Here is a 12,138-nt window from a genome sequence, read left to right on the forward strand (position 1 = left end):
TGGGGAGGCATGAGACTGAGATTTCAGTCACTCCTTCCTACACCCTTATGCAATCCTTCCCAAGCAGCATGTGACCTCATGGTTTCCAGATTGAGGTCTATACAGTGTAGAAGGTTAGCTAAAGTAGAGGATTCCATGTGTGCAGCTTTAAGAAAGCTGTTTATGCTGGAGTCAGATGTGGGGAATTGAGATGTTTTGGGGGGGGGTGTCATCTACACTCCTGGAAGTAATCCCAGTAAAACTCATTTTTCACCAACCTAGATTTGAGTAGAATCATTACTTAGGTGCCTGTCTTAGTTAGGGTTTTATTTCTGTGAAGAGGCATCATGACCACCACAACTTTTATAAAGGAAAACATTTCACTGGGGTGGCTCAATTACAATTCGGAGGTTTAGTCCATTATCGTCATGGCGGGAAGCAAGGCAGCTTGTGGGCAGATATGGCGCTGGAGCTGAGAGTCCTTACATCTTGATCCAAAGGCAACAGGAAGTGAACTGTCTCGCTGGGCATGGCTTGAGCATATATAAGACCTCAAAGCCCGCCTCCACAGTGACACATTTCCTCCAACAAGGCCACACCTCCTAATAGTACCACTGCTCTTTGGGGGCCATTTTCTTCCAAACCACCACAGTGCCTTATCTGGGGGAAGCAGATGTTGTGTTCATATCTGCACACAAAAAGATTATGTAACACCTTCCTAAACAAGCAGGACACCTGTTAATGTAGAGATGACTATGCTGCACCTTTCCATTCCTGTTTTACAATCCACTGTCAAAAGTTGGCTTTCGCTGTCATGTAAATTAAGTTAGCCAAACAACTTTATCTGTATTTCACTGCGAAGAAGAAAGGCTTTTAATACACTGTTCTATACTATTCCAGACCACAAGAGAAGTGTTGGAGATAATTAATTTAAGGGAAAGTGTGAAACTGAGCCCCAGAGTACTGCCCCCCTCAAGCTATGTCCCAGGTTTGGTGAAAGAGGAAACAGACTGCCCCTGTGGTCATATCCCTGTGGGGAAGAACTGGCTGATCCCAGGGTTGGGGGAAGTCCCCACTAGTGTTCTGGTTGTTTAGTGTCAATGGAAAGGGGGCTGTGTGTAGGGGAAAACTAACTGTACCCAAAGAGAGGTCTGGCTTCAACCTTGGCTACTGAGAGATGATCTCTAAGCCCCTGGAATGTCCTGCCTGACTGAAGTGTCTGGATGTTTAGCCACAAGACAGTCTAACAACAAACGCAGTTCACAGGGGGGTTTTTTGAGCCGCCCTGTGTCAGCTGTGCTGTCTGGAAGAACCAGAGCCTGCACAAAGTGTGAGATTGAGCTGCAATCAAACTCTGAGTAGAAAAAGCTCAGGTAAGTGTCTCCAGCTGGCCAAATTCTGTATGATGTCACATACTGTGCCTGGAAGGGGGTGATGATGCCCACTGACTCTTCTGGGATGGCCCCTGGAGCGAGCACTATGTATTGCTCTCCTTGGCTAATTTTAACCCTTCTTTTTCACTATGACAGATCCTGATCACAAGTGTAGCCCATCTCTGAGTTCCACGAGTCTTGCTCACAAACAATAAAATGTGAAGTGTTGCAGGACCTGGCTCATAGCCAGTTCGTCTGACGTGAGGGTTACCGTGGAGATTCATAACCTTGCAGTTGGTGTCAGAGTGAAGGCACCAGGGGTCTGTGTGTCGTGCCCCCCCCCCCCCCATGTTCCAGTTTGGCTAAACTCATCACAGGGTAAATTACTGAGAATGATACAAGGTCAGATTTTAGGTCCAATTCCTAACAGGAAGTCTATGAAACTGGTGAGTTTAGGGTTTGTGTTTCTTCTAGAAGTGACTGACCTTCCAGGAAATTATTTTAAGCCTTAGTCAAAAAGAGCAAAATATGAGTTAGAAGTTACGGTAAGGGAGGAAACATCTTGGAAAAAACAAAATACCTAGCTATTTCAGAAAAATCTGTTTAACTGTCACAAACTGAATTTTTACTGAAGAAGTCGAGACTTTGAAAGCTTTCTCCCTAGATTATAAAGATATTTCCCGGAGTTTTCATTTGTGCCACATTTCTATATTGATTTGTAGTTCAAGTTATCTTTAATATATGTTTGGTGTGTGTTCCCGGGCAAGCTGTGTATATTTCAGGTTAAGAAGCACAGATCCCATATTTCTGCTTTCTCTTCGAATTCCTCACCTCCTCATGAGTCTCCCCTCCATACCCTCAAGTCATGGACTTTAAACATTTAGTACTGTATTTTTTAACGGTGCTCTGAACACCTGAGCCTCAGATTTATAACCCCAGCTACTCGGGAGGCTGAGGCAGGAGGGCCACAAGTTCGAGGCCTGCCTGAACTGCAGAGTCCGCTGAAAGACAGCCTGATTTAATGGCCATCTGGCCTAAAAGTAAAAGGAGGGCTGGTGATGCAGCCTAGTGGTAGCGCACTTCCTTAGCGCTCGCCTAGCCTGTTCTGTGTTCAACCCCCAGAGCAAGAAGCCCTAAAGTGTAGTTTCCTGCTGTGAGTGTGAACGGCACTGCTTGGGGTGCACAAGCGATGCCTGGAGGCTCGCAGGGAGGTCTGCCCGGCCGACGGCCCGGCTGGTTTCCCACCTGGATTAGGATGGATCCGATGGGGTCGTTGCCCTCCACACCCTGCGCCATGGCTGCGGCGGGCTGAGGACACCTGTCCCGGGAGGTGCGGGCCTTCCGAGCGCTTCTAGGAGGCGGGGGCGGGGGTCTCCATAGCAACGCGGCGCGCGGCCGGCGCACTCCACTGGAGAAGCGGAAGGGGGTGGGCTGGCTCTGCGGCGGCCCCGCCCAGAGCGCGTTCCCGGAGCGTCTCCCCCGCGCGCCGGCCGCAGTGGTGCGGCCCAAGGCGGAAGCGACGCCGGCGCGGAACTCGCTCCGCCGCAGCCATGGCTGCGGGTGTCCCCTGTGCTCTGGTCACCAGCTGCTCCGCCACCTTCACCGGGGACCGGCTGGTGCAACGTGAGTAACCCGGCGCCTGGGCCGGGCTGCAAGGCCCAGCTCGGAGCGACGGGCCCAGGGCCGGCGGCCTCTCTCTGGCCCTGCCCGCGCTGGGCCCCGAACTGCGGCTCCTCCGCAGGTGTCTGCGCCAGGTGCTTAATCCTCTTCCTGTGTAAAGTGAGGCCAGTCTCTGACCTCCAGCCTCAGGGGTGTGGCGAGCATCCCCTAACATGACACTCAAGGGCCCTGGAAATTGTGACCTTAAACGAAATGTAAGGCGCTGGAGTGAACTGAAGTGCTCAGGGGAAAAAAGGAAAAAAAAAAAAACAGCTAAATGTCCTGCCAGGGTGATCGACTGACCAGAATTCCTGTGATTGTTTAGAGCTGGAATTTTACTAACTGTAGCTCTTTGCCTGGCTTTAGGCCCCTTCATGGCCATTTGTTGCCTACCTCCGTGTCTGACCTAATATCCTTGTGACTATCCTTAAAGTCCTTTTGGAAATAAGCAAACAGAGCCATAGCTTCCACCAATCCAAAGGCTAAGAATGTTATCAGATAGTATCTGAGGCCTACAGCACAGGCTTACTCCATTTACAGTAATCCACCTACCTGATGTTCCCACTGATGTATTTTTAAAACACCCTGATTTTAAGGCTTTGTTGTTGTGGTTGTTACTATAAAAACATCGTGAAATCGTTACCATGTTGGAACATGGTACTTGAGGCAACCCCAATTCCTGTTCCCTGTCCATAATCACTCGTGTTTGGCTCCAGAATAAACTCTTATTCCCTTTGAGGTGACAGCTGCGGGCATTCTTGACTCGGATGGATGGATGGATGGATGATAGGTGGCTGGGTGGGTGGGTGAGTCAGTCGGTAGGTAGGTAGGTAGGTAGGTAGGTAGATAGATAGATAGATAGATAGATAGATAGATAGATAGATAGGACTTGTTAGGTGCCCCCTAACTTGCAGTTAAATGTCTCGACTTCCTCCTGAGGTGCACGTTCTCCAGCAAAGTGAGTTTGGGGTGTTACTGCACCCAGTGCCTTTGCTTCTGGACCCTAAGCATAGCTATCAAATTCAAGTGTTTTTTCTTTGGTGTGTGTGTGTGTTTTCTGTTTAATTCCCACTGTGCATACTAAGGCTGACAGTGTACCACTGAGATAGATACACTCCAGCCCCCAAACTAATGAGCCTTGAAATGTGGATCAGAGAGAGTAGTGAGGTAGGAAGAGCTAAGGAGCCAGCTCACGGCCAGTACTATCACTCCAGGACCCTGTGAAGTAGAGGTGTATAGAACTCATGACGTCTGTTTTAAATGTGTGGTGTTGACTCTTCGCTGTATGACTGTGGGCAGGTCACCTAACCTCTGTCCCTCAGGTTCCTATCTGTGGGATGAGAACAATTCTTAGAGGATTGTGTTTTACCAGAGGCTAGCATGTGCTAAAACATTGGATAGGGGGTTGGCATTATTATACAAGCGGATCATGCTTAGTTCAGGGGTTGCTGATCCTTAGAGGGGCATATGAACAGGCGTTTCAAGAGACGGTTGATGTTGGTTTGCAAATGTGTCAAAACCGGTGAAGCAGTTTGCAGTCTGTAATTATTTTTTACACCTGTTGACAAGGTTAGGCACGCTGTCCTCCCAGCACAGATATTCTATAATTTGCTTATTGTGAACACCTAGTGGATTGTTAGGGTGAAGGCTTAATAACAGCACTTAGTAAATGGTAACCAAACTCTCTTCTATTCCCTTACTTCCGTCAAGCAGTTCTCCTTCCCTCCCAGCAGGTCTCCCATCCTTTCCCCTTATATTGTTTCATCTTGAAAAATGCATACTCTATAAGTAAAATTCAGCATATGGAGAAAAAAAATGCTAGCCAACATTTTGGCAGTGTTCTTTGCAATCTCCCCTGGGCCCCTGCATACTTCCTGTATTTTTGTAATTATTGTAATTATATACTTCTACTTCATATATAGTTTTTAGCCTGGGGTGTGTGTAGTAGAATGTTTTAAGGTGTGTTACTTTTGTTTTGGTTGCATCTGTTTAACTCTGTGAAGCTGTGTTACTGTGCCTGTGTAAAACACCTGGTGGTCTAATAAAGAGCTGAACAGCCAATAGCAAGGCAGGAGAAAGGATAGGTGGGGCTGGCAGACTGAGAGTATATATAGAAGGAAAAAAACTGGGTGGAGAGATCAAAGATCTAGGAGCCAGAGAAGGAGGAGGACTCCAGGGGCCAGCTACCCAGCTACACAGCAAACCATGGAGTAAGAGTAAGATTTACAGAAGTAAGAGAATGGGAAAAGCCCAGAAGCAAAAGGTAGACAGGATAAGTTAAGGAAAGCTGGCTAGAAACAAGCCAAACTAAGGCCAGGCATTCATAAGTAATAATAAGCCTCCATGTGTGATTTATTGGGGAACTGGATGGCATGCTCCCAAAGAGAGCAAAAACCTCCAACAATAGGGGTGTGTGTGTGGTGTGGGGATGGATCCCAGGGTCTTGCACATGCTAAGCAATGGCTTTGCTACTGAGTTGTACCCTCATCTTCTGTCCTGATTGTTTTTTAACATTAAGTCAAAAATTGCTTCCTGTTGTACGTCCATATATTGAATATACCATAATTTTCTTAAGGTCTATATGAGTCTATATGTATCTGACTTTCTACAAGATTTATATGGATTTGGATTCCTGTTAGTGATCGATGAATGTTCTTTCAAAGCCAGGCTCAGGAATATTATATATTCTGAGAGCTATGGTACTCCGTCTCCCTCTTACCCCACAACAGGGTCTTAGTGGTTCTGAACTTGCAACCCTAGTGTTGAGTCCACAGGCGGGCAGCACCATGCCTAGCCCTGTCCTGCCCTTCAGAGATCAAAACTGGCAAATGTGATCAGTGCCTTGAAGGAGCTGATCACCAGGAGCTGGCAAACGGCGTTCTTCCACCGTCCTTCTACCGAGACTTTTAACGTTATTGGGGGTAAAATTCTGTGAAATAGCTCATTTTTTTTTCTGTATGCAAGGTATCTTAGGTAACTCCAATTCTTGTTAAAATTAGGTGCCACTCAATAGTGCCCCACTAGTTAGGAAGGCAAGACCAGAATGGCCAGCAGATTATTTGACTAAGAGAGGCATAAGAGAGGGCTGGTCAGTTCTTCCATTGTCTTGGAAGAACCAAGAAGCCGAGATAGCATCAGGATGAAGTATTTACATGACATTTACTGTTTTACCATCATTAAAGACTAAGTTACATTATTCAGGGGGTGAATTTAATTTAAGAACGGAAGATGGGCTGGGCAGTGGTGGTGCATGCCTTTAATCCCACACTCAGGAGGCAGACCCAGGAGGATCTTCATGAGTTCGAGGCCAGCCTGGTCTACAGAGCGAGATCCAGGACAGGCACCAAAACTACACGGAGAAACCCTATCTCAAAAAAACAAAACAGCCGGGCGGTGGTGGCTCACGCCTTTAATCCCAGCACTCGGGAGGCAGAGGCAGGCGGATCTCTGTGAGTTCGAGGCCAGCCTGGGCTACCAAGTGAGTTCCAGGAAAGGCGCAAAGCTACACAGAGAAACCCTGTCTCGAAAAACCAAAAAAAAAAAAAAACAAACAAAAAAAAAAAAAAAACAAAACAAACAAACAAAAAAAGGAATAGAAGATGGAGATTACCATGATGAATGAATGAATTTGATCTAGTTAGGATGAACGAATGTCTTTGGATTAGCTAGGATACAGGTTTTGGGTTGAATCTGATGTACTTTGAGGGGAGAGTTTCCTTGCTTGGAAGAGAAATCTGCCTTGGTCATCAGTCTTTCCATATCTGATCTGTTTTACCTTTTTGACCAACAATGGAAAGTATTTTGTAATCAAATATCAAGTTTGTTAGAAACTGCCTTTAAGAATCAGTAGGACTTGACTGTAGATAAAGTACCCAAAAGGACTGCGTCAAACCTCTAAGATTTATTTGCGGTACTCCAGTTAGATGCATACTTAACTAAAAGAGGCCTTCTTGTCCTACACTGTAGACTTTTAATAATTTTTAAATTTCATTTACTTATTTGTGGGTGGCGCACATATGAGGGTCAGAAGACAACTTGTGGGAGTTGGATCTCTCTTTCCACCGTGTGGGTCCCTGAGGTGGAGCTCAGGTTGTCAGGCCTGTCTGCAGGACCTTTACCTGCTCCCTGAGATGTTCGGGCCTGTCTGCAGGACCTTTACCTGCTCCCTGAGATGTTTGGGCCTGTCTGCAGGACCTTTACCTGCTCCCTGAGATGTTCAGGCCTGTCTGCAGGACCTTTACCTGCTCCCTGAGACGTTCGGGCCTGTCTGCAGGACCTTTACCTGCTCCCTGAGATGTTCAGGCCTGTCTGCAGGACCTTTACCTGCTCCCTGAGATGTTCAGGCCTGTCTGCAGGACCTTTACCTGCTGAGCTATCTCACCAGTCCCACAGTGTAGACCATAAGAAGGAAGCCAAAGGCCAATGCCCTTGAGGAGCTTGTGCAAGGTGTGGCCCAAGAGCAACTGTCTGTGCATCATGCCAGGGTTCCTTCTGCCTAGAGCATGTTTTGTGAAGCTAATACTTTTATTCTGGAAAGGTGTGGTCTGGTAAATGTGTATCAAATGTGGAGCTAGTGTCTGTTCTGCTTACTGCCACAAAAATCGTGACTTAAACTGCTATTCCTGACCTCAAGAGGTATGTAGCAAAAACATGTACCTTACCTGTGAAAACTGTAAAATGTTAAGAGCTAACATCTTATTCCTACAGAGGGAACTTAGAAGAATCCCTGGAGAGTGGTTTGGTTTTAAAATATGTGATGCCAACCCAGCAACTATACGCCACTTCATGTCTACATTTGGACAAGCTTCCAGAACATCTGGAGCAAAATTCTTTCAATTAGTGCTATGCAGAAATTTAGAGCTCTTATAAGAGTACTTATGTGTATGTAGAACTCTTCCCAAGTGTGTTTTTAGTGAGAGAGAGAGAGAGAGGAGAGAGAGAGAGAGAGAGAGAGAGAGAGAGTGTGTGTGTGTGTGTGTGTGTGTGTGTGTGTGTGTGTGTGTGTGTGTGTGTATGTACATGCATACTGTGCTAAAGAAGCCAGAAGAGGGCGTTTGTTGGATGCTGGATCCCTCGGAGTTGGAGTGACAGGCAGTTGGGAGCTATCATGTGGGGCCTGGGAATTGAATTCAAGTCCTCTGGAAGAGGAGAAAGTGCTTCGAAGTGCTAAGCCATCTTTCCAGGCACCCTCAACTGTGTTTTAAAAAATACAACTTACTTTAGTTATCATAATTGCAATAGGATAGGTTATTTCCATTTTATGATGAAGAAACTGGTGTGGAAATACAAGGTTTGGTTTGTCCCAAGTGTTGAGGAAGTAACTGTTTGCTGTGTGTGTTCATGGTCAAGTCTTAGCCCAGAGGAAGGTAGAGCTGAAATGTTTGGTTATTCCATAGTAATCAGAACTACTTAAGGTGGCTGCTTTGGAGGAAGACTTGGTAGAGAGGACTAATACCTACAAACTCATTGTAAATATGCTTTCATTGCTGTCTGGGATGAAGACTTAATTATTAATGGAAAGGGGGGAAATCTGCCCAGAGAATGTATATTACATTAAAATAGAGCATTATTTAATATAGGAAGTATTTACAATGTATTAAATATACAATAAAAGACCATCTATGCCTTAAGTCTTATAAAGTCTGGGTTTTTGTTTTCTCAATTCATTACGTTTAAAGCAGAGACATACCTGTTAGCCACTCTTACTGTGTAGGATTAATATCAGCAAATCACCTCTGCCATCCCATCTAGACGGAGGGTCCTGTGTTACAGTAACTCCTCCTCCTTAGGTTTGGCCATGCAGTGCTTCTTAACTTGATTCTGTGTTTCCTTTTTTGGGGACAAGGTCTCACAAGTACCCCTGGCTGGCCTGGAACTCACTGTCTAGACCAGGCTATCTTCAGACTCATAGAGCTATGCCTGCCTCTGCCTCCCGAGTGCTGACATCAAGGGCATGCACCACGACACCCCACATCTGGCATTCTTAACCCAAGATTACTTTTACTTTATTTTTATTTATTAAGAATCAAACTTTATTTTGAGATTTCAACAGACACTGTAGCAAACTTTGTCAGACTACCTTGGACTGCCAGCCCCCAAATAACAACACAGAGACTTATTAATTATGAAAGCTGGCCCTTAGCTTAGGCTTGTTTCCAACTTGCTCTTATAACTTAATTAACCCAATTTTTAAATCTACATTCTGCCATGTGGTTCAGTTACCTCTCCTCAGTACAGCATGTCCAACTTGCCCTGAGTCTGCTGGTGAACCCATCCCACTGTAGATGTAACCAACCATCTTATTAAATAAGAAACACAGAACCAATGCAACGAAGAAAGCCAAGAGATCAGAGCTAAGAGCTTACCCGCCTGCTGCAGCTAGCCTCTTAAGCCAAGAGACCTCTCCGGAAGAGAGCTACTTCCTGTCTGTTTGTCCTTATATAGACTTTCTGTTCTGCCTTCTCATTGGTTGTAAAACCAACCACATGACTGCCTCATCACTGTCTGTTGTACAGCCCTCCAGGTCTTCTATGGTATTGAGATTAAAGGCGTGTGTCTCCAATGCTGGTTGTATCCTTGACCACACAGAGCTCTACCTAGCTCTGCCTACCAAGTGCTGGGATTAAAGGCGTGCACCACCACCACCCAGCTTTTGCTATGGCTCTAATAGCTCTGACCCCCGGGCAACTTTATTTATTAACATACAATTAAAATCACATTTCAGTACAAATAAAATACCACCATACCCCACCCTACCCCCCACCCCATCCCTACCCCACCTAGAATCCTCCTCTTGTTCTCTCTCCCCGAAAATCCCATCTAACCTCTCCTGCCTAGCTATTGGCCATTCAGCTCTTTATTAAACCAATCAGAAGGCACCTTGGCAAAGACATATCTTTACAGTGTACAAAAAGATTATCCCACAACAAGACACCTAACTATTGACTAGAAAATATGGTCCTCCCCCTGTGTAGTGCAGAATATCGAACCTAAGGCTCTGTGCATCTTACAGGAGCCCTCTACCACTGAGCTATATCCACAGGGAAAATTTTACTTTCTGCATTTAGAATTTAGAAGCCCTTGCTCTCTGGTTCTGAGGTTTCTAAAACAGTGAGACCAAAAAAGCTCAATTCTTTGATGGACAAACTTGGCTTTGGAGACTGTCAGAGCAAGTATTTATGATGTTGCTTCTTGTGGCAAAACAAGCATTCTCGGGAGTGTTCTGCATCCCCCAGACTCCAGTGCTTGGAAGGGCTTCTGAGTTACTGAGGACTTTCCTGTTTCAGGGTGGGGTCTGTTGTTTGGCGACAGCAGGGAGGGCTTGAGTCATAACTGCTTTCCCTACAGTTCTGGAGATAATCTGAGTGGAGCCTTTGGTCTGCTCGGAGATGCCTCGGGTTCAGTCATGTTTCCAGGTCTTTATTTTCTTCGGCAGATGGAAGAGAGATCTACCACAGGCACCCCAAGTTGTTACCACAGCGACTCAGTCAGTTGTCAGACTAAGAACAATGATGTCCCCTGGAAATTAGAGGCAGAAACTGGTTTCTTTTTTATTGTGATGCTTAATACATTTACGTTTTCCGGCTAATGTTAGGACTTGAGATTTTTGTGTTTATTCCAAGAAAGATGTTGTCATTAGCTTAAGAAGGAGTCAGACAGGGAGAAGGCGGTCCTCCTCAGACCAAAGGGCCTTAACAAGCAAGACCACGCTGTGCGTGCGTAATCAGGACACCGTGAATTGAGCTGTTCCGAAGTCGTTCACTCAGAAAAGTTGGGGATCCAAGATTTAATCCATCTTTCTGTTCTTGCAAAACATGACGTAACATTTTGGCAGCTAGAACTACACATTGTCAACGTGGAGACTGGAGAAATGGCAGAAGATTTCCCACAGATGCAAGAACTTGGACAGTTCTTAAATAAGTTTACAGTCCTGGTGTGTGACCTCTGGAGCCTTCGGTGGGAAATGCATTGAATCAGTCAAATCGTAAATGAAAACGTCTCTGTAGGTGCCTGCTGCTCGCTTTCTTATCTGTGGATCGGAACATCTGACTTCACGTGAGAAGCGTGACACTCAGTGTTATGTGCTGTTGATGCGGGCATGGGTTCCCAGGCATTGTCTTTGCAGTCAGTGGGAGGTGGTGTAGCGTGGGAAGAGATACCTGTATTGTGCCTTAGCTGCATTGCATAGGACCATTTGGGACAGTGTTGTATTCCCCTGGAAGGTTCGAGCATGTCTAGACAGACTTTCATTTCTGGGGTGTCTGTCTAACTGCTGGCTTTTGTGCGGTAGAAGATAAGAACATTCTAGACAGCATGCAGTGGTCATGTGATTTTAACAACTCGGTGACTTTTGCCCCATATAATTCTTTCAGCAATAACTGAATTTATTTGTGAATTCAGTGAATAATCAAATCTGATATAAAATCATTTTATAAGGTTAAAGTCTGAAAGTTGTTGGTAACTTTCCTGGCAAGAATGGCAGTCTGGACATGACATTGTATTTACGTTGGAGCTGGTGCACAGGTACCTCAAATAGATCTCTGCAGACAGCTTACCCAGGAAGCAAGGTTGACGCAGGTCTCGGCAACCCAGGACAGTTGTGAAACTCAAAGAGCCTTTATGATGTTTGGCAGAGTTCAGAAACAACCAGCTTCGGGTTTAATTTTCCACGCAGACCTGACCGCTGGTTCTGACCTGCCAGCTGAGGCTTTGAACAACATCTGTCTGTCCAGGGGAGGAAAGTGTGCAGTCATTTGGTCATAAGGAGCATAGAGGTGCAGGTAGGATGGCTGTGGTTCTGTCTGAATTCTGCTGGGCTTTTCTTGGGGCGAAGTGTGTCCACTGATTTGTAGTCTCTTTTTAGTTACCCAATTTTCAGTAAGTTAACTTTATTCCACAGATATTTACTGATGTCTTTACCCGGGCCACCTATTGTAAATACCTAAATATTTACCCCAGTCACCTGCGTTGTGAGCAGAATGAGAGCATCATCTCATGGAATAAGTTTTATCTAGTCTTCTTACTGAAAATATTCAGAGGTTATTTTCGGGCATCTAGAACTAATTGTCAAATACTTTTTTTTTTATTAATATTTGAAGAAGCCGTGCAATAGATTAGGCGGACATAC

General features: G+C 45.5%; 2 protein-coding genes across 5 annotated transcripts in view; one reads left to right on the forward strand and one right to left on the reverse strand.

Moving 5' to 3' along the window:
• The window catches only part of Iqch (IQ motif containing H), a 184,749-nt gene extending 182,010 nt beyond the window's left edge, over positions 1–2,739 (reverse strand). Inside the window, exon 1 of the mRNA XM_052763476.1 lies at positions 2,598–2,739. Coding sequence (XP_052619436.1) covers positions 2,598–2,648 — 51 coding nt within the window. The 5' untranslated portion in view covers positions 2,649–2,739. The remainder of the gene's footprint in view (positions 1–2,597) is intronic.
• A 101-nt stretch (positions 2,740–2,840) lies between these two features.
• The window catches only part of Aagab (alpha and gamma adaptin binding protein), a 45,197-nt gene continuing 35,899 nt past the window's right edge, over positions 2,841–12,138 (forward strand). For all 4 annotated transcript variants that reach the window (XR_008223230.1, XM_052763503.1, XM_052763513.1 and 1 more), the window contains exon 1: positions 2,841–2,975. Coding sequence is in view for 3 of the 4 variants with exons in the window: in XM_052763503.1 (XP_052619463.1) it covers positions 2,903–2,975 (73 nt within the window). In the remaining variant the exon portion in view is untranslated. The remainder of the gene's footprint in view (positions 2,976–12,138) is intronic.

The sequence above is a fragment of the Peromyscus californicus genome, unplaced genomic scaffold (assembly GCF_007827085.1).
Source record: "Peromyscus californicus insignis strain IS unplaced genomic scaffold, ASM782708v3 Scaffold_11__1_contigs__length_118956290, whole genome shotgun sequence".
In the NCBI taxonomy this organism is placed as follows: Eukaryota; Metazoa; Chordata; class Mammalia; order Rodentia; family Cricetidae; genus Peromyscus; species Peromyscus californicus.